Raw genomic sequence first — 21,806 nt, forward strand, 5'->3', positions numbered from 1 at the left:
CTCACTAGGCCCAAGGCTTGTACGTTTACGATTCTGATAGTGAGGCCAAGCTCCTCCAGATGCGTGTGCGATTATATATCCCAGGTGAGCGTCTGAGACTTTTCACCCACGATCTTTGCATCAACCCAGGAGTTTTGGTTGCTCGGTAACAGTTACCGTCACTGTCTGGCAGCATTTCGCGTGCAGCGAGTTGCGCAGAGCGTCCTCCGTTTGGCCGCCTGCAGTCCTCTTGCTGTGAGCTGCCTGCTCGTGTCTGTCGGCCGTTTTTATATCGGGTGGTTAATCTGTTGCACTTGGTTTGCCAGAGCTGGCCTTCTGTCCTGTCCATCATGTGTCACAGACGTTTGGAGAATTTGTCATGGACAGTGTGAGACTCGGCCTCCTGGCATCAGGGCTGGGTGGCCAGGATGGCACTTTGCGTGGCGGTGAGTGGTGTGGCGTGGTTGTGCGGTTTTAGATACTGAGATTGTGTTGTTGGAGCTTTGTTTTGGGTGCCGATTTTGTCCTGTCATGGTTGTGAAAGTCAGTTATCAGAGAATTGCTTTTGCCTCCAGCCAGGTGTCTGGGACCTTGTGCGACACCGAAGGGCCTGGTCTTGTATTTCTCAGATCTGTTGTGAGATTCACGTTGAGGTCTGACCGCCAGGGGCCGACCATCGGTCACGCCCCACTGAGTGCCGCGGGGGCCCTAGGACGGGAACGGGGCCTCCTCCCTCACCTGCTCGCCCCCTGGATGCGGAGGAGAGCCAGGAGTTCAGTCAGGAGCCGGCGCTGCCCTTTCTGCGTTCCTGAGCCGGGCCAGATGGAGAGAGAGGCCTGATGTGTGTGTCCAGCGTGGGAGAGAAGAGAGGCTCTGCCCGCGCCCTGGGAGCAGCATCCTCGAACTCCTTCTTCCCTTTGTAACCCAGATTGCAATTCAGGCCCTTTGCCTGGAACTTGCTCCCTGTGTACCTCCTGTGCTGAAGGTGGGTGTCATGGCGGAGCTGGAGAGGGAGATGCGGCGGTGGCAGAGGGCTTAGCTGCTCTGTCCTGCTCTCTGTGGTATTCTCAGTGCCCCGGGGCCCGTGTGGGTCGAGCTGGGTGCTCCAGGTTGTTACTGAGTGAGGGCTTCTGTGCAGATGAGATCTGTCACTGTGTGGCTCCTCCCTCTGGGCCTCCGTGTCCCGCTTTGGCTCCAGATCCAGGGACAGGAGCTCTAGGGGGACCTGGCAGAGAGAATGATGTCAGGACAGCGTGGCCTGGTCCTGCAGCCGGGTGACTTCCTCTGCCTCCATCTTGGCTTGTGCAGGACTGGGGTGGGGGTGGGGGGGCAGTGTGCTCAGCATCCCAGGTTTCAGGCTGCAGGGAATCTCTGAGCCGGCTGGGCTGCTGCCCTGCTCACCGGGAGCTGGGTTCCTGCTGAGCCCAGCTGGAGCAGAGGAAGGTCACTGGACAGGTTGCATGGCAGTTCTCCCTCTGTGGGGAGGGGGCGCTTGCTCTCCTTCCCCAGGCGCAGCCTACACCTGCTGGGCACGAGCTGCTTTCTTGTAAGACCCCAAGAGGGCAGCCCCTGGTCCGCAGAGCCCGGTAGAACTGCCAGGAAGCCCAGGGCGCTGCTCCCTGGCTGCGGGGTCTAAGGGCGTAGACGGCCACCCTCTGATGTTTGGGTGCTGAGCTGCTTCGTTCTGTTCCATTGTAATGTGCTAAGTGGAAACCACCTAGGAAATAAAGCTGTAATAAAGGAAATTAAATCACCAGTGGTTCTTTCAGAGATAATTACTAGTAATTTGCTGCGTACAATTACCCTTAGTGTTTTATATCCTTGTATGTACAGTTTCAATTTTTTATACCAAAGTGCACTTATCTTTTTGTTCCATTATCCATGATCTTTTTGAAGTACCCTCATCTATGGAGTGTGTGTGTGTGTGTGTGTATGTGTGCGCGTTTGTGCAGGTAGCTACGATTAAACACAGATACAGTACTTATAGAACTGGGTCAGTGCAGCAGGTAAGGTTGTGTGGCTGCCCATGTTTTACTTACCATCAGATGCTTTTCTTTTTTCTTTTTCTTTTTTTTTTTTTAAGATTTATTTATCAGGGCCGGTGCCCTGGCACACTAGGTTAATCCTCCACCTGTGGCACCGGCATCCCATATGAGTGCTGGTTCTAGTTAGGTTGCTCCTCTTCCAGTCTAGCTCTCTGCTAGGTCTTCCATCTGCTGCTTCACTCCCCAATTGGCCACAATGGCTGGAGCTGCACTGATCCAAAGCCAAGATCAGGAGCTTCTTCCGGCTCTCTCGCGTGGTTGCAGAGACCCAAGGACGTGGGCCATCTTCTACTGCTTTCCCAGGCCATAACAGAGAGCTGGATCGGAAGTGGAGCAGCTGGGACTCGAACTGGTGCCCATTTGGGATGCCAGCGCTGCAGGCGGTGGCTTTACCCACTATACCACAGTGCTGGCCCCAATCAGATGCTTTTCTGACAAATAAATTCAAATAATTTTATAGGGGTGGGGTTTGGGCTGCGAAAGCACCACTGGGAGCGGTGACCGGGAACCTAACACTTAGACCTCCATTCTGCTACGTATTCTTCTGAAACATCATTTTATGGCTGTAGACCATACAGATTCTCACTTTTGAAAAAAACTGTCTTGTGGCTGGACGTAAAAGTTTCTAGCCATTTCTAGCTAACTATTGGGATAATTATATCCTTAAAGCTACTTCTAGGATTAGTATCTTAGGATCAGATCCCAAAAGAGAAATCGCGACATCAGAGGGTTTGTGCCTTCCGGCACCTGCAGCCTGTGTTTCTGGCTGGGGGTGTTCTGGACACTGGAGCAGATTCCCTGCGCCCTGCCTGGCCAGAGCCGCAAGAGCAGGGTTCAGATTCCAGCCCTGCCACAGACAGCTGGCGGGGAGGCCTTGAACGACTCACCCGGTGCTGAGCCTTCTCATTTATAAAATTCATGTTCCCGCCCAGGGTGGGCAGGAATCGGGGAGCTGACCTACTGGAGGTCTCGGCAGCTGTCTTACCCAGGGGTTCCTCTGTCCTGTGCCCGCTGTGCCCGCTGCTGCCCTCCCCAGTCCTCTGCTTTCCCTTTTACCTTGAAGAGCCCTGGGCCAGGCCTCGTGTGGTGCAGAGGGGCTGCTGTGGCCCGGCCTGGCAGGTGAATATGGGACACACAGCTTTCCCTGCACCCCAGGAGCTCAGAGGAGGTCTTGTGTAACAACATCACCACAAGGCACACTGTGCTCAGGCTGAATTGGACATTTGCATCCCTCTTGGTCAGGAAGCTGTATCTTCCTCCTCTCTACGTGTACACGCTGGCCTCTGACTGCCTGAATTCAGCAAAGTGGGGGTGGGGGCTGTCTTCCCAAGCCCACTTCCCTTCCCTGTCTTGGGTCCCCCTCCACCCTACTTTTGGAGCTATTAGTAACACTTGAAGTGAAGTGGGCGTGACCAGCATCCCAGGTGCCTGCCCCAGGGGCGCTAGTACATGGGGGGCAGGGAGCGGAGTGACAATGGCATACGCTCACGTGTGCCAGGCACCCTTCTCTGTCATTCACACAGTGCACCTGTGTGCTCCCTCTTCCTATAGCAACCTATAGCAACCCCAAGTGGCAGGGACTGTTACCCTATGCATTTAACAGGTAAGGGAAACTGAGGCACAAAAGAGTTAACAGCTTTCTCAAGCTTCTGAATGGGTCATCCCTTGGTGCTGGGGCCTGTCCCTCCCCAGTCTGGTCCTCCCTCTGCCCTGCAGGGGACGAGGGCCTCAGGCTGTGGGCTCCCTCTTTGTTCTCTTCTCTCTGGCTTGGCCAGGCTTTGCATGATGCAAGAGCTCTTGAAGGGGAGAGGAGGGCACCACGCACGACCTGGGCTGGGAGTCCTGTCCTCTTCCTTCTGGGCTCTGGCGGAGACAAGGATTTGGGCAGCTCCCACGTCCCCGCCCCTGCCCCCACGCCGCGGCAGTGGGCTCTGTGGCCAGGTCCCTGGCTCCTGCCGCACTCGGCAGGAGCTGTTGCCGATTGCACTGCAGTCAGCACACACAATGAGCTTTTCTAGGGTGCGAGAGTTTCAGACGCAAACCACGTGGGGATGAGGCAATGCACAGTCCGGGGCCTGGCTTACACGGTTCGTTTGAACATCTTGCCCAGGCGTTCCTGTGGCTTGGGAGTGGCCGACCTTTCCTTCCAGTCTCCGGCTGTCAGAGTCTGGTCCTGCGCCCTTTGGCCTCTGCTGTCCTTGTCCAAGTCGGAACCCTTGCCCCGTGACTCTCCTGGCCTTTGGGGGAACCTGCTGCCTTGCTTCTCTGCTGGTGCCCCTGACAGTTCCCTCGCTGAGCCCCACTCCCTGAGTCCTGGTCTGGCCCCATGCCCCAGGTTAGTGGATGCCTGCGTTCCTCCCCCAGAGCCGGGTGGCTCCTGACAGCTCTGCCCCAGGGGTGCCAGCCAGCCCAGCCCACCTGGCCAACTTGAAAATTTTGCTTGATTGATTTTTATGATTTCTGAGACATGTGTGGATGGATGTCACTTACCAGCAGGCACCGCGATTCTCACCCTGTTTTCCTACGAATTTAAAAACAGCCTCTTGGGGCCAGTGCTGCGGCGAAGTAGGTTAATCTTCCTCCTGTGGTGCCGCCATCCCACATGGGCGCCGGTTTTAGTACTGGCTGCTCCACTTCCTATCCAGCTCTCTGCTATGGCCTGGGAAAGCAGTAGAAGATGGCCTAAGTCTTTGGGCCCCTGTACCCACTTGGGAGACCTGGAAGAGGCTCCTGGCTCCTGGCTTTGGCTTGGCACAGTTCTAAGCCATTGCAGCCATTTGGGGAGTGAACCAGTGGAAGGAAGACCTTTCTCTCTGTCTCTCCCTCTCATTGTACCTCTACCTCTCCAATAAATAAATAAAATCTAAAAACAGAACAGCTCTCTTCCCAATTTACTCTGCTGCCGCGAGGATAGACCCACACAGTGCACCCTGATGTGGGAGAGGGCTCGGGTGCACGGGGGGCTCAGAAAAGCCTCTCCCCAGTGTGGGAGAAAGTTGGATACATTAGCCACCGGGTGAGGGAAGGAGTGGAGATGTGCCCCTTGGGGACGGGTTCGAGAGACAAGTCACAAGCCTAGACCGGGCGGCCTTTTCAGAGCTGAGGCGTTCCCTGCAGGGTTTCTGTCTTTCTTCTTCTTCTTCTTCTTTTTTTTTTTTTAGATTTGTTTATTTGAAAGAGAGTTACACAGAGGCAGAGAGAGAGAGAGGGAGAGACAGAGAGAGGTCTTCCATCCAGTGGTTTACTCCACAGATGGCTACAACAGCCAGAGCTGGGTCAATCTGAAGCCAGGAGCTTCCTCCAGGTCTCCCACGTGGGTGCAGGAGCCCAATCCTCCACTGCTTTCCCAGGCACATTAGCAGGGAGCTGGATCGGAAGTGGGGCAGCTGGGACTTGAACCAGTGCTCACGCGGCACTGCAGGCGGTGGTTTTACCCACGACACCACAGCTTGCCTCCCCCTCCCCCCCGAGTTTCTGAAGCCCCCAAGAGGAATGGAATGGGAGTTCCTGAAATTGCGCCCAGCACTGGCTTCCTAGCGTGAGCTGGGCAGTGCCCACCTGGGATTCCAGATCCCTGGCTCACCTGTGTGTCCGCCTCTCTCAGGGGAGCATTCCGGTGGAAGGGAAGGCTGACCCAGACCCAGGCTTTCTGACCGCACGTCCTCTGTGGCTTCGTGCCGCTCCAGCCTTCCTGAGTCAGAAGACAGCTTGTGTGGGGGCTCTGGAGGCACTGGGAGGGGAGCCTGCACGTGGGTGCTGTCACGCGGTGGCTGTACTGGTCACAGCAGCACTCTCTTGGGCGGTACCCTCGCCCTTTCTTACAGGTGTGAATGGGCTCAGAAGGGGCATTAAACTCCAGACCTGTGCAGTGTCTCTCCTAACTAAATCCTCAGCCGGGTGTTCTTCTCTGGGCCTCTCCTCCTGTGTGCCTGTAGAGGGCGACAGGCTCCTTCCTGCTCTGGGAACTGGCCCTGGACTCTTGAGTTTTGAACTGGTGCAGCACATTGTCTCCCAGGACTGTAAGCATTTCCTGTGTCTGTCGCCCCCTCCTGTCTCTCCCTCCTCCCTTCTCCCTTCTACTCCCGGTTGGCTTGTACTCTGTCGTATTAGGACTCCAGCATTTGGTCTTGACATTGAACGCAACATGTGTCCTACAGCAGGAGCTCAGCAGCTGCTTGCTGAATGGAATTACACAAAATGAAATTGGCCAGTGCTTCTCATGTGCTCTCAGAGTGTGGGAGAGTAAGGTAGACGCTCCTCTGGTCTGTGTAATAAAGACTTTGAAAGTGCCAGGACGGGGATGGGTGTTGTGGGGCTTAGAGTGCTGGTTCCACTTCCTATCCAGCTTCCTGCTGATGTGTCTGGGAAGGCGGCGGATGATGCTGCAGGCACTTGTGTCCCTGCCACCCCTGTGGTGAGACCCAGATGGAGTTCTTGGCTCCTGGCCTCAGCATGGCCAGCCCAGACTGTTGCAGGCATTTGGAGAGTGAACCAACTGATGGAAAATCTCTCTCTGCCTTTCAAATAAATAAGTAAATCCTATGTGTATCTATATCTATATGTCTATGTCTATAAAAGTGAGACGCAGGACCTGTGCAGTATCTTCCTATTGCCATAAGGTGGCAGTGTGACCTCTGCAGAAACCGACCTCTTTGTGCCCTTGGCTCCTTCATGCTCTGTCGGGGAGTCTGGGCTATCTGTCTGGGAACTCCTGTTGTGGGACTTGCCCCCGACACAGTCAGTCTGGCAAGTGCTAGCCTGCAGCCCCCCTCCCCCCCCCAGCACAGTCATGGTGGGAAGATGTGGGCGTTGGACTCTACCAGGCCTGGCTTCCAACCCTGCCTCTCCCTGGACATGGACTGCAACTAAAGGCCCAGTGTATGGATGTGAGCCACCACGTCAAGGCCTGCTGGCTCGTTTTCAGTGCCTTCCGTAACCTGCCGCCTCTCGGCCGTGGGACCTGACTCACCCTGCTTCATGTACTTGCCAACAGGTCTCTCAGACCTCCCTGCTGCACCCCCCACCCCTCCCCCTCCATCTCTGCCAGTGCCTGTGTCTGCCATGGCCCCTGCCTGCTGCCCCCCACTTGCCTCTCCCTCTCCTTCCCTACCTGTCTCTCTGACACCCCAGCCCTGAAATCAAGGTGTATAGGGCCAGGCCAGCCTGCACTCCTGTGGGGCTGGCTGGTCTGCAGGCCGCTGTCTTAGTTGTTTTGGCACCTGTGTCGTTACAGCAGGCACTCCCTGATGCAAGCAGCGGTTACTGTTACTGAGCACAGGACACTGCTGGGTGCTTTGGGGCATGTTTCTTTTCATCCTCATGAAAGATCTGTGTAGCAGAAGCTGTTATCCCTGCCTTGCAAAGGGGGCAGGTGTTGGGGCTCAGCAGGTGAGGCTGCCGCTTGGGATGCCTGTGTCTCGTATCAGGGTTCCTGATTCAAATCCTGGCTACTCTGTGCTTCTGGTCCAGTGTCTTGCTAATCTCCTGGGAGGCAGTGAATGATGGGCCAAGTACCCATGTGGGAGACCCAGGTGGAGTTCCTGGCTCCTGGCTTCAGCCTGGCCTATTCTTGACTGTCGCAGTCGTTTAGGAAGTGAGCCAGTGGTTGGAATGTCTGTCTGTCTGTCTGTCTGTCTGTCTCTCTCTTCTTCTCTGTGTCACCATGCCTTTCAAATAAAGAAATGTTACAAATAACAAAAAACCCAGAGAGTTATACCATGATGCTTTGGGCACACCAGAGCAGTGTGAAAACAAAGCAAGGTTTAAGCTTTTGGCCAGGAGAGGTCATGCAGGATGCTTGGTTGTCAGCCAGGATCCAGATGGTTGCCTTCCCCAGGGCACTGTTGGACCTCAGGCTAGCTCCCCTCACCTGGGCCAAGGTGACTGCCACAGTCACAGGTGGCACAGGCACAGCCGCAGTCTCTGCTGGCGACATTGCTCCGCCCCGGGAGCCTGCTGCAGCCCCGCAGCCCAGCAGATGGCCTGGAAAGCCCACCCCTGTGCTCCTGCTCCCTTTCGGAGGCTGCTGGAGACTTCCCGCAAAGTTCTTCCTGACCGGCCGAGTCCTAGGCTTTTTCCCAAGCCAGTCCTTAGCAGAAGGACTGGAATTAGCGATACTGGCATGGACCAGGCAAGATTCAGCCCCTGAGACTGGTGGGGGCCCAGCCACCTGGTCCAGGGAAAGGGGGACGCGACGGGCTCACTGAGCTGTGTAACTCGTTCAGGGTCGCAAACCTAGAAGAACCAGTTTCAGAGTCTCCGCTGGCGAGTGTTTGCCCGGTGGTTAAGAGGCCTGCTTCTCACCTCGGAGGGCTCTGTTCCGGGCTCTGGCTCCTGCTGCAGCTTCCTGCCAGGGCAGGCTTCGGGAGGCAGCCGGTGATGGCTCCAGCAGTCGGGTTCCTGCTACCCACGTGGGACACCTGGCCTGGGTTCCCAGCGCCTGGCTCTGGCCTTGGCTGTCACAGGTGCTTAGGGGAGCGAACTAGCAGATGGGAATGCTGTCTCTGTCTCTTTGCCTCGCAAATAAAAGAAGAACCAAACATCTGGCTGACGGCACGCCGTCTCTCGTCTCTCGGTTGGGTGGGGTAAACACAGGGAGACCGAGCCCAGCTCTGGATTTCGCCTGCTGGGTCTGATGGTCCGGGCAGCACCTTTCCCTGCTGACCCTGCCGCATCCTCTCCCGCTAGGCCCCTTTCATTACCGTACTGGTTTTTTTCCTTCTGTCTCGCTCTCCAGTTCCTGTCTTCCAGTACCCAACCCCTGCCTGCCTTCTAGAATAGACTTCCTGCCCTTAGCTGGAGAAAGGGCCAGCAGGCGGCATGGCCTGAGGGCGGGGCTTAGCATAGCTGTCAAAGGCCTCAGAGGGGGCCAGCGCCGCGGCTCACTAGGCTAATCCTCCGCCTAGCGGCGCCGGCACACCGGGTTCCAGTCCCGGTCGGGGCGCCGGATTCTGTCCCGGTTGCCCCTCTTCCAGGCCAGCCCTCTGCTGTGGCCCGGGAGTGCAGTGGAGGATGGCCCAGGTGCTTGGGCCCTGCACCCCATGGGAGACCAGGAAAAGCACCTGGCTCCTGGCTCCTGCCATCAGATCAGCGCGGTGCGCCGGTCGCATCGCGCCGGCCGCGGCGGCCATTGGAGGGTGAACCAACGGCAAAAGGAAGACCTTTCTCTCTGTCTCTCTCTCTCTCACTGTCCACTCTGCCTGTCAAAAAAAAAAAAAAAAAAAAAAAAAGGCCTCAGAGGGGTTACATGGAGGTTTCTGCCAGGGCACAGGAGGCAGCTGCCAAGGCCTCCCAGGACCCAGCAAGGGAGGCCAGCAAAGGGCTGCAGGGGCTGGGCAGGGCCAGCGGGCGTGGGGTTTATGGGCTGTCCGCAGGGCCTGCAGAGACCGTGCCCTTACTCGGGGGGCGGGGCTTGTCTTGCAGATGCTTCAGGACTGCCCCAAGGCCCGCAGGGAGGTGGAGCTGCACTGGCGGGCCTCCCAGTGCCCACACATCGTGCGCATCGTGGACGTCTACGAGAACCTCTACGCGGGGAGGAAGTGCCTGCTGATCGTCATGGAGTGGTAAGCGGCTGCTGGGCTGCGCCTGGCCCGTCCTGTCCCCACGCCCCGCTCAGGACAGCCCCGTGTTCCTCAGGTCTCACTGTGGCTTTGTTTCAGTTTGGATGGTGGAGAGCTCTTTAGCCGAATCCAGGACCGTGGAGACCAAGCGTTCACTGAGAGAGGTAGAGGGGGGTGTTGTGGGCCAGGCAGGGCAGTGGTCTGCGTCCAGGGCCAGCATGGAGGCTGGGCCTGGCCTCCTCAGCGGCCAGGCGGCTCTGGGGTGGGGGTGCGTGTGGGGAGCCTTGGGCTGCATGGGGGCAGCCGGGGGCCTGGGCGTTCAGAGCTGGTGACGCATCTCTGTGCCTGCCTTTCCCTTGGCCGCCCCTCTCCCCGCTGCAGAAGCGTCAGAAATCATGAAGAGCATCGGCGAAGCCATCCAGTATCTGCACTCAATCAACATTGCCCACCGGGACGTCAAGGTGCTGGCTCCTTGTGCCCCTTTGGGTGGGTGCTGTGGGGACTGTGGGCCGGGGCTGGTGGCCAGAGATCCTGCGTCTGGCCACCTGGCTCCTGAGGGCAGTGTGGGGCTCTCTGACTACTGGCAGCCCCCACGCCAGCGGTGAAGGCCTCGTTGGCTGGTCTGTTCCGCCCGAGCCTCCTGGTCGCATCCTGCCGTGTTTGCCACTCGCTCTCGGTGTTAGCTTCCTGTCCCCGAGTCTCCGAGAGCTCTGGGTAGACAGTGACCTGGTTAGAGGGAGCCCGCGTGGCCCTGGGGGATCCGGGGCCAGCAGATGATGCGCACGAGGCACGGGAGGGCGGGAGGCAGGGCCGCTGCCCGGTAGGTTTCCGGTAACTGCGTCCCGGCCACAGCAGGGCCGTCACTTGTCTGTCTCTCTCCGTAGCCCGAGAATCTCTTATACACCTCCAAAAGGCCCAAAGCCATTCTGAAACTCACCGATTTTGGCTTTGCCAAAGAAACCACCAGCCACAACTCCCTGACCACTCCTTGCTATACGCCCTACTACGTGGGTAAGTGCAGCAGAGGCCCAGGGCCCTGCTGTTTGCCTGGACTCGTGGAGGGTGCCACATGCTGGCGGGTCGGGTCCTTGTGGCTCCTTGGCGCTGGCTGTGGCGTCAGGGCTGCACTGGAGTGGGGGGTAGTAGAGCTCATCTCTCAGGCGCCGGGTGGGGATCCTCACACACAGCCCTGCGCCCCGACGAGCCGCCGTTCCCGCAGATTCCTGGGGAGGCCGGGGCCCAGGTTTCGTTGTGGCATAAAAGGTTTCTCTGGCAGTTCAGGAATTTGTTCATCTTAAGATTCTAGGGTTAGGGCTGGTGCTGTGGCATAGTGGCTAAAGCCAACGCTGCCTGCAGTGCCGGCATCCAATATGGGTGCTGGTGCCTGTCCTGGCTGCTCCATTTCTGATCTAGCTCCCACTAATACACCTGGGAAAGCAATGGAAGTTGGCCCAAGTGCTTGGGTCCCTGCAGCCATGTGGGAGACCTGGATGAAGCTCCTGGCTCCTAGGAGGCTTTGCCCTGGCCCAGCCCTGCCTGTTGTGGCCATCTGGGGAGTGAACCAGTGGATGGAAGACCTCTCTTTCTCTCTCTCTCTCTCTCTCTCTCTTTCTCTCTCTCTGCTTCTCTATAACTCTTTTCAAATGAGTAATCAAATCTTTTAAAAAGGAGAAGAGATATAGGGCTGGTATTGTGGCGCAGCAGGCTAAACCCCTGCTTACAACACCGCCATCCCATTTTGGAGCACTGGTTTGAGTCCCAGCTGCTCCACTTTTGGTCCAGCTCCCTGCTGATGCCACCTGGGAAAGCAGCAGAAGATGGCCCGTGTGGGAATCCGAGATGGAGTCCCTGGCTGCTGGCTCCTGACTTTGGCCTGGACCAGCCCTGGTTGTTTTGGCCATTTGGGGAGTAAACCAGTAGGAGGCAGACCTCTCTCTCGCCTAGATGCATCAGTCAACCAACCTATCAGTCTTAAAAAATAAATGAATAAATAAACAAAGATCCTAGCCCAAGGACTGCTCTCCTCCTCCCCTGTCCTCCTCCCCCTGGCTGTGGCTGGAAGGTTGGATTGACAGCGGCGTCCACGGGAGGGGTCGCCAAGCCCCTTATGTTGACTTTTGGTTTGCAGCCCCGGAGGTGCTGGGCCCCGAGAAGTATGACAAGTCATGTGACATGTGGTCCTTGGGCGTCATCATGTACATTCTGTGAGTGTGCCACGGAGGACGCTGCACAGGCTGGGCTGCAGCCGCCAGTGGGGAGGCCGGCTTGTGTCCCGAACAAGAAGCAGGGGCAGATGTTGGTGCCCCCTCTTGGACACATTTCCTGGGAATCCCCTGCGTGCTCTGTTCTCTTAATGTTTGAGGGGTGGGCGTGGCCAGTGTGTGGTTTACACTCCTGCATGTTGGGTCCCTAGCCCTGTCCCAGCTTCCTCTGTGGGGCCTATATCAATGAGCCCGCTCAGCCCCTCTCCGTCTGCTTGATACAGGCTGTGTGGCTACCCCCCCTTCTACTCCAACCACGGCCTTGCCATCTCCCCCGGCATGAAGACTCGCATCCGGATGGGCCAGTACGAATTTCCCAACCCAGAGTGGTCAGAAGTGTCCGAGGAAGGTAGCAACCCAGCCTTTTGGGACCAGGGGGAGTCTGTGTGTGTGCACACGTGTGTGTTCATGTGTCCATGTGTGTGCACGTGCATCTGGGCGTCTTTCTCATGTGGGTGCCATCACTGGGTCTGCTCACCCCTGCTGTGTGCGAAGGGCCGAGGCAGGACTGACTGCAGGGCTGTGGAGGGTCCCAGGCGGTCCCTGGGGCGGGTGCCCCCACGCCGCCCCTTCGGGCCCAGTTTCTCCTGAGAATGTGGGAGAGGCCGGGCTCTGAGCTGTTCCCGTGCCCTGCTCACACCCACAGTGAAGATGCTCATCCGGAACCTGCTGAAAACGGAGCCCACGCAGAGGATGACCATCACGGAGTTTATGAACCACCCCTGGATCATGGTGAGCCTGGCGGGCCCGGGGGCTGGCCCCCAAGGCCACCACTCTGGTACGGGGCCTCCGCCAGGACCCTGCCTGCCCCAGGCATTCACTCGGGCCCCCTCCTCTCCCCTCAGCAATCCACCAAGGTCCCTCAGACGCCCCTGCACACCAGCCGGGTCCTGAAGGAGGACAAGGAGCGATGGGAGGACGTCAAGGTGAGGGGGCGCCAGCCAGCAGGTGCGCGGGAAGGCGGCTCTGCGCGCCCAGCCCTGTGTCCCCACGCCAGAGGTGGTGGCTCTGAGCGCCCAGCCCTGTGTCCCCACGCCAGAGATGGTGGCTCTGCGCGCCCAGCCCTGTGTCCCCACGCCAGAGGTGGTAGCTCTGCGCGCCCAGCCCTGTGTCCCCACGCCAGAGGTGGTGGCTCTGCGCGCCCAGCCCTGTGTCCCCACGACAGGGGTGGCGGCTCTGCGCGCCCAGCCCTGTGTCCCCACGGCAGAGGTGGTGGCTCTGCGTGCCCAGCCCTGTGTCCCCACGACAGGGGTGATGGCTCTGCGCGCCCAGCCCTGTGTCCCCACAGCAGAGGTGGTGGCTCTGCACGCCCAGCCCTGTGTCCCCACGGCAGAGGTGGTGGCTCTGCGCGCTTGGCCCTAGTGTCCACATGACAGCAGTGGCGGTTCCCTGTGCCTGTGTCTGCCAGCTCTGCCTCCCTGGGACCCCGGTCATGCAGCTGGGCTGGCTGGGGCAGAGCAGGCCCGGGGGTCCTGATCCGGCCCAGTGCTCTTTCAGCTTGCCTGCCAGCCATTGGAAGGCTGCTGCCAGCAGGTGGCCAGCATCCGGGCCTGTCTCTTCTGCTCTCTGCGTCGCCTTTGCTGGCCTTCTGGGCCCTTCCTCACGCAGCACTCCTGCCCACCCCTAGGAGGAGATGACCAGTGCCTTGGCCACAATGCGTGTTGACTACGAGCAGATCAAGATAAAAAAGATCGAAGACGCTTCCAACCCTCTGCTGCTGAAGAGGAGGAAGAAGGCTCGGGCCCTGGAGGCTGCGGCCCTTGCCCACTGAGCTGCAGCCCTGCCGCCTCCCTGGAGGACAAGCAATAACTCCCGAGCGGATTTGTTTTTTAAGCGAAGAGACACAGACTGTCCCCTCCTCCCCCTCTGCCGCCCGGCTGCGCGGAGCCTGGACCGCGTGGCCGGCTGAATCCTGCCTTTGATTCCGGATGCCCGACGGGGGGAGTTGGGAGGTCGCGGAGAGGAGGGAGGGAGGTGCTCTCGAACCTGTGCTCGTTTTGCAGTTTTATCCGTAATTTGACTTAGGATTTTTATGAATTCTTTTATTGTGCTTTCCCTTCCGCCGCCTCCTTCCTGCCAGACCCCTTCCTCTCTGGATCCTGCAAAGGTTTGGGGTTTGTTCAAGGGTGATTCGTGGAGCTGTTACGGGAGGGTCCTGGTGTCGTCCCACCCGCCTTCCCTGTCTCCCCACTGGCTCGGTGTCCTGGGCGCTCACGGCCATCCATGGGGGAGCCTGCCACCCCCTGTCACCCCTGGAGGCCTGGGGCACCACCAGTGTGCCGGGCAGATGGGAGTGTGCGTGTGTATGCTTGTATGCGTGCGTGCGTGTGTGTGTGTGCGTGTGCGCGCGCATGTGCGTATGTGTGCCCACTTCTGTGCCTGGGACCGCGCATTTGAGGAGCCAGGGCCAGGCAGGGTTGCAGAGGGAGGGGCCCCCAATGGCTCAGAACCTCCTCCCTCCCAGGGCCTGCCCTGCCTGTACTGAGCCTGCCAAAGTGCCTGGGATGCCTGTCCAGACTCTGAGCCGGGCTGGCCGCGTCCTGGCTGTCAGCTGGGCTCCGCGAGGCAGAGAGGAGTGACTTGGGCACTGGCACAGCTATCGGGAAGACTGGACCCCCTGCCCCCACACCCTGTGCTGGGCCTGTGTGCTCTGGGCACTGATCTACTGAGCAGCCTCTACTTCCCTTCTTGCCTCTAGCAGCCCTTTCTCCTTTTCTTACCTTTTCAGCCAGTTCTCAGTGGGCTGCTCTCGGCTCCTGTGGCCGAGCTGGGCAGTGTGTGTGGACAGCCTTGGGCATGCCCATGTCTCCTTGGCGCAGGGCATCAGCCGGCCACCCCATGGGCCTCCCTCAAGTTTCCATTGTGTGACCTAGTGTGTGTGTTGGGGGGGGGGTCTTCACACCAAAGATGTCCCGACTGCCTCATTGCCCGTTAGCCTTTCAGCCCTACCCCCAAACAGCTCTGCCTCCTGTGCCCAGGCTGGGGGACACGGCATGGGGAGCCGTGCTCTGTGCCCTGGTCCCTCCCTCCGGCGACCTCGCCCCCAGGAGCAGGTGGGAGCACCGGGTCTTCTGTGGGTGCCGGGCAGGGCTCCGGGTGCCTGCCGCACCTCCCTCGTCTCAGACGGTGTGTCCAGCACTCAGACTGTTGTAAACTGTTCTTTTGTATGAGCGAAATCGTCTTTACTAAACAGATTTAATAGTTGAAAGTTTTTTTTTCTGTCTTCCTTCCTGGGGCTCAGGCCCCCAGGCCTCCTCTCTGTGTGTGCTGGGGAGGGCACAGCCCAGGGCTCCTGGGAGGGCTTGGGAGGTGCGAGGAGCCTGGGAGCCCGTCCTCTTTGCTGGATGCTGAATCTGGAGCCAGGCTGATTCTTTGTCCCACACAGCCATGTGGCAGCTCTGTCAGCCTGGGGGAACTGGCTGGTGTGGGGTCCTGGGGTGGGGTGAGGGGACAGGGAGAGGATGATTAAATTGTTTTCAAAGCCTGGGACGGGCATCGAGAGCAGGTTAGTGTAGTACTTAACAATTCCAGCAGGGGGCGATGGGGTCCAGCAGAAACCACAGCACCTCCAACTGGAACAGACCTCAGTGGATGCAGATGGAAGTTTGGGCGCAGAGCTGGGCGGCTTGGCGTCACTGGGTGATGAGTTGACTTGGGCACGCGGCTGGCCTGCCGACCTCCGCGGCTCCCTCCCCGGCGGGCCAGGGAATAGCACATCCTAGATCCTGTCACCTGCACTTTCTTTTGTGGTCCTCAGGCTGTTAGGACAGAAATGCCAACCAGGAGGGTGTTTGTCCCCATGTAATGAGTGATGGCCAGCGAGAGGGTGCAGCGAGGTGTGGAGGCCACACAGCCCTTGGTGTGGGTCCTGAGACCTGGGTGCCCCCGACCCCCGGAGGAAGGCTTGCTCATTTGCCCCCTCGGTCTCCAAAGCCGTCACAGCGCCCGTGCCCAATTCATGGGGAGAGAGGCCCCGTGGCTTCCCCCTCATGACTCCTGGTGGGTGGCTGAGGTTGGTCCCACCTGGAGACCGTGCGTTGCTCTAGAAACCCGGGCTCAGAGTTAAGCAGAGTGGGGGTTTGCCTTTCGAGAATCCGGCTGTTTGGTCTGTGTGTGAGATGGAGGGAAAGGTGTTGGGAAGGGATTCCTCAGAGCCGCTGTCACTGAAGGCCGCGGGGCAGTGGCCGCCCCGATGCAGAGGCCTAACATGGCGCAGGTGTGGGGTCAGGCGTGGGAGGGTCCCGCTTTCTCCATCTTTGAAGCCAGCAACCTCGTGTCTCACAGACCCGCCTGTGGCCACATTTCTGACTCAGCCAGAAAGGAGTCAGACTCTCTCTCCCTCTACCCTCTACCCTCTACCTCATCTCAACATTTATTTATTTTATTTGAAAGGCAGAATTAACAGAGAGAGAGACAAAGATCTTCCATCTACTGGTTCACTCCCCAAATAGTTGCAACAGCCAGGGCTGGGCCAGGCCTAAGCTAGGAACCTGAAACTCCATCTGGGTCTCCCACATAGGTGGCAGGGGTCCAAGCACTTGGGCCATCATCCACTGCCTTCCCATGATGCATTAGCAGGAAGCTGGATTGGAGGCAGTGGAGCCAGGACAAGCCAGGCACCCTGATATGAGACGCAGGCAGGGGGTGGGGTGGGGGTGGGGGCCTAACCTGCCGTGTGGCAATACCTGTCCTGGAGTCTCTCTTTTTAAGATTTTATTTATTTATTTGAGAGGTAGAGTTACAGACAGAGAGAGGGAGAGACTCTTAGGAAGGTCTTCCATCCATTGGTTCACTCCCCAAATGGCTGCCATGGCCAAGGCTGAGCCAATCTGGAGTCAGGAGCCAGGAGCTTCTTCTGGGTCTCCCATGTGGGCGCAGGGGTCCAAGCACTTGGGCCATCCTCCACTGCTTTCCCAGGCCATAGCGGAGAGCTGGATTGGAAGTGGAGCAGCTGGGACTAGAACCGGTGTCCATATGGGATGCTGGCGCTGCAGGTGGAGGCTTACTTAGCTCACTACACCACAGCTGCAGCTCCTGGAGTCTCTTAAAGATGAGTGGGCTGAGATTGGGCCCACCCAGATAATCCAGGAAAATCTCCCCATCTCAAGTTCTTGCCTCCTGTTCCATGGGTGGGGTGCCAGGTGCCAGGTGAGGTCCTGTACCCTCAGGTCCCGGAACAAGAGTGTCTTTGGGATCCAGCCTGCTGCTGCAGCCACCTCAACGCAGATTCCTGCGTTTTGCCTCCTCGCCTGCCTGGGTTAGCCCAGCTCCGGAGGACGTGTGGGTGGCAGTGAGGTGGGCCTGGCCTTCAGGGGAAGCGCTGGGGTGAATGCCCAGTGCGTCCCCGCTCCCCAGCCTTCCTCGTGCATGGCTGTGACTTCCCCATCTCTAGTGGGAGCTCAGCCACCTCCTGCCCGGACTCCCCACTGGAGGGCACTGGAAACGTGTGTCCCTACAGGCAGCCTCCGGCTTGCGGGGGGAGGCATAAAGGGCTGTGGACACCCCTGGGCACCTGCCCGGTTCTTGTCCTTCGCGTCGTCAGCTCAGCTTAGCCTCTGCTCTTCCCCACGAGGGAGCTCAGGCCCAGAGAAGTGGACTTGACCAAGGTCACGCACTAGTTGGGTTCTGTTAAGAAGCCCCTGGAGGCTGGCTCTGTGGCACAGTAGATTAAAGCTCTAGCATGAAGTGCTGGCATCCCATATGGGTGCCGGTTCGAGTCCTGGCTGCTCCACTTCTGATCCAGCTCTCTGTTATGGCCTGGGAAAGCAGTAGAAGATGGCCAAAGTCTTTGGGCCTCTGCACCCACATGGGAGACCCAGAAGAAGCTCCTGGCTCCTAACTTCAGATCGGCTCAGCTCCAGCTCTTGCGGAACCAGTGGATGGAAGAACTCTCTGTGTCTACCTCTCTCTCTACCTCTGTATTTCAAATAAATAAACATAAATCTTAAAGCCCCTGGAAGCACTCTTTGTTATTTAAAAAGATTATTTATTTATTTATTTATTTGAAAGGCAGAGTTACAGAGGGGCAGAGGCAGAGAGAGAGGTCTTCATCTACTGGTTCACTCCCCAAATGGCCGCAATAGCTGGAGCTGGCCATTCCAAAGCCAGGAGCCTGGAGCTTCTTCCGGGTCTCTATGCAGCAGCCCAAGGACTTAGGCCATCTTCCACTGCTTTCCCAGGCCATAGCAGAGAGCTGGATTGGAAGTGGAACAACTGGGAGTTGAACCGGTGCCCATATGCGATGCTGGCACTGCAGGCAGTGGCTTTACTCGTTATGCCACAGCACCAGCCCCATGGAAGCACTCTTGATAAGGGAGAGCCGAGAGAGTTGGGGGAGGGGCTGGAGACCCACCCCCCCAGAAAAGTTTATTTTCCTGTGCAGTGGGGGTGCTGTTCCCAGGCCCTGTGGCTTTTTGAGGAGTTGGGTGGCTTGCTGGGTCAAATGCCTTGTGGCCTTTCCCACGAATGCAGGCCCAGCCTCCAGGTTGGTGTCCAGTGGTGTGGTGAGGCTAAGCCCAGCCTCTGCCCTGAGCTTGGGGGGGGGGGGGTGTTGGAAACAGGAAAAGCACAGGTCTGGGTGGGTCTCCTGCTAGTGCAAGGTGTGAAGGAAATCCAGGCATTCAATAGCACAGCGGGAGGCTGGGGAAAGTGGCTGCCTGGCTCAAACCCTGCCAGAGGGAGGAGGCTGCCTGCCTAAGGGAGGAGGCTGTCCAGGCAGCCTCTGTCCTCAGCCCCTGAGAACACAGATGCTGCTTCCTTGGGCTTCCTGATGGGAGAGGCCCCAGCCACCCCGGGGCAGGGCCAGCTGGGTTTGACACCAGGCTCCAGCTCTGTCCCTGCACTGAGAGCAGCGTGGGATGATGCCCAGCACAGCAGACCAAATCCCCAGACACTTCCTATCCACTTGTGCTTTGGGCAAACAGACCAAGTGCTAGATCCTGAACCTGCCCTCGGGAGATGGTAAGGGGATTCCTCTGCCTCTCCCCGCACAAGGCGTCTGCCTGCAACAGTGAGTGGCCTTGTCCCTCCTGTCCCTAAGTCCACAGGCCTGAACACCTGAGAAACTTCCAGTGCTGGAGTGTCCTCCATGGCCGTGTTGAGGTCAAAGGAAACACACCCTGGATTCTTCCGTTCATGCCTCGGGGTTGGGGGTGTCAGCCCTACCCTACCCGGGACTCCCTGGGGCTGTGCCAGACTCAGGAAAGTGGGAGATGCGCTGTGTGGGGGTGGCAAGGAGGGGCCACGCCGAAGCTCCGGGCCAGCCACTTCCCCCAGGGTCAGTGCTTGGGTCTCTCTGGTGAGGCATCATCAGCCACTGCCCGGGAGGAGCTCGAGTGTGTGCTGGATCCTGTGCAGTGTGCGAGACTTCGGGGAGACACTGGTGAGGACGGGAAGTTCAGTGTCGGGCGTGGCCTGGCATTTGCATTCTGGGAGGGAGAGCTGGTGCTGTAATCAGCAAGAGCAGGGGGCTGGGAGGGCTGCCCACAGCCCTTGTCCACCTAGGCGCCCAGCGGCTGGGTGGGCGGTGGAGAGTTCCGTGCTGGATTCCCACTGCAGGAGCCGCAGCCTGCCGCCTTTGAGTCTGGGTTTAGCCCTCGGCTTCTGGTCTGCTGAGCTCTTGAACTTGACCTTTGACCCCATGGTTCTACCCATAGTCTGCTGCCCCCCTCGGTGTTTTCTGCCCAGCTTCTCCGACCTGGACGCCTCTCTATCGCGCTGTTGCCCCTTCTCTCCACAGAGCTGCAGTCTGGGGGCGTCATCTGATGGGGATTTCCCATTTGGTTTTTGGTTCACTGAATTTTTTAAAACCCTTGCAAACGTACGTCTTACACTTGGGTAGTTTGCCATTAGTCCTGCATTTTACGAATCCTTATGGACCAGGATGATATCACCTGGAATTGGGGGCCCTCCTGGGGCTGTCAGGGTCCCCCTTACTCCTCTGGCTGCTGCCGCGGAAAAGCCAAGGCCTCTCGACCACTCTCCTGCCGCCACCCTGCCCATGCAAGGCGGCGTGCAAAGCCGAAGCCCTTGGGGGCCTCCTGTCCTATGCGTGTCCAGCATGCCAGCGCCTCAAACACGTGGTCATCTTGGATTTACCGCTTCTCCTGCTCAGAAGGTAAGGGTCAAGGGGGCCGAGGACCTGGGGGTCTGGGCCTCTCTGAGGGGCCAGGGATGCCATGCAAATGCGTTCATTTGCATCACTTTCTTACTCTCAGGGACAGTCTAGTTTCCTACACACAGCACAGCCAGGATTTGCAAGTGAAATACTGGCTCCGGCCTTTCCCCCTTGGACCCCGCCCCCCACTCCGTTCTGCCCCTTAGGCCCTGTGTGACCTGGCACTGGCCTTAACCTCTCTGATCCCAAGGCAGCAGTGTTTCCTGGAGCCCGACTATGCAAGCGGGCGCCCTGGCCGGTGCAGCCACCGATCAAGGCCACTGCTGTTGGAGGCTGTGACCCGGCTCCTGCCCCAGCCGGGCAGCTGTGCCCCCCTGTTCCTCAGACGGCCGAGCCTCTCGGGGTAGAGAGGCCTCAAGTTTCGGAATGAGCCGCCTTCTCCCAGCCCTCACCCTCCGGCCCGGAGACCTGTGGTTCTGAATTCACCAGGCAGAGGTTCTCAGAGAAACCACAGTCTCAGCTGGGGCCGTGGGAGAGCCATCTGGGTTTGGTAGGACTCCTAGGGGGCCCTCGGGTTTCTGGCATGCAGCTGGCGCTCTTTCTGGTCATTAACCTGTTCTGAGCAAATGGTCTCTGGAGTGAGACCGGAAGCCCACTTCTCAGCCGCCTGCCTGCCCACAGGAGGGGGCGTGGGCAGGCTGCTTGGGGCCAGTGGGCAAGGCAGAAGACGACGGGCCGTGAGAAACCCAGCTTGATCTGCTTATCCAGGCTGGAGTAGGTGCTCCGCATCTGTTGGATGAATTCATCCAAAGCAAAATTAACTGCAGTCATCTCAGTAATTCAAACATTATGGAAGTCACACGCACATAGAATTATCTAGACACACAGTCAGGCGTGAAAGTTCCTTTTGATAGCCTCTCCTCACCCAACTGCCGATTCCTGTTCCAGAAATAGCTCCTTCGAACAGCTTGCTTCTAATCCCCCATGTTCTATTAATTTATTTAAATAGATAACTGCTTATAAACACAGCTGAGAAATCTCCTTGAAGTTTGTAACAGGAACAAGTGGAATCATTAGGCATGTTGTTCTATCACTTGGCTTTAAAAAATTGTGATAAAATACAGCAAAATTTACCCTCAGCCATTTTGTCGTGAATTCAGTAGTTTATTCCCACTCTTCCTGCTCTTTAAGCACTTGCTCTTGCTTTTTTATGATTTATTTGTTTTATTATTGAGAGGCAGAGAGAGAAAGAGCGAGTTCCCATCTGCTGACCCGCCTCGCAACAGCTGGGGCTGGACCAGTCCTAAACTGACAATTGGGCACTTAATCCAGGCCTCGCTCGGGTGTGGCAGGAAGCTGATTACTTGAGCCATGGCTGCTGCAGGGAGCTGGAATCCCGTGGAGAGGACACTCCCATGTGGAATGTGTGCATCCCATCCAGTGCCAGCACCTGCCCTGCACTTGCTCTTTAAACCTCGGGATCTCAGTGAGGTTCCGAGACGCAAGTCAGGGGATCATCCTTTTTTTTTTTTTTTTTAGTAGTGGCAGCATATTTCCATAGTGTGGCTGTGCCATAATTTATTGAACTATCTGCCGATGGCTCTGTGTGCGCCCTCCCCGCTTTTTCTAGAATTGGCATAGATGCTGCAGGTATCTGTACAGGATCTGTGAACACGAGTGCATTTCTGAACTGTAAATCCCCAGAAGTGGAACAGCCAGATCTGAGGGTCTATGCATTTTAGGTTTTAGGGACAGTAGCAGGGATTTATGAATGAATGCATCTTGCACAGTGTGTTCTGAGTGACAGGCCCATGAGGAGCCTTGCTGTCCACAGTGGGGCCATCTG

The 21,806-nt window shown here is 58.0% G+C and overlaps 1 protein-coding gene across 3 annotated transcripts in view; it reads left to right on the top strand.

The window, feature by feature from the left end:
• Positions 1-15,052, top strand: part of MAPKAPK2 (MAPK activated protein kinase 2) — a 44,495-nt gene extending 29,443 nt beyond the window's left edge. For all 3 annotated transcript variants that reach the window (XM_051821279.3, XM_089312114.1, XM_089312115.1), the window contains 9 exons: positions 9,447-9,586; positions 9,683-9,747; positions 9,965-10,044; positions 10,468-10,594; positions 11,712-11,787; positions 12,069-12,193; positions 12,491-12,576; positions 12,690-12,770; positions 13,472-15,052. In XM_051821279.3, coding sequence (XP_051677239.3) covers positions 9,447-9,586; positions 9,683-9,747; positions 9,965-10,044; positions 10,468-10,594; positions 11,712-11,787; positions 12,069-12,193; positions 12,491-12,576; positions 12,690-12,770; positions 13,472-13,615 — 924 coding nt within the window. In that variant the 3' untranslated portion in view covers positions 13,616-15,052. The remainder of the gene's footprint in view (positions 1-9,446; positions 9,587-9,682; positions 9,748-9,964; positions 10,045-10,467; positions 10,595-11,711; positions 11,788-12,068; positions 12,194-12,490; positions 12,577-12,689; positions 12,771-13,471) is intronic.
• Positions 15,053-21,806: the final 6,754 nt, after the last annotated feature.

The sequence above is a fragment of the Oryctolagus cuniculus genome, chromosome 13 (genome assembly GCF_051225735.1).
Source record: "Oryctolagus cuniculus isolate XC-2025 breed Fujian yellow rabbit chromosome 13, ASM5122573v1, whole genome shotgun sequence".
Lineage (NCBI taxonomy): Eukaryota > Metazoa > Chordata > Mammalia > Lagomorpha > Leporidae > Oryctolagus > Oryctolagus cuniculus.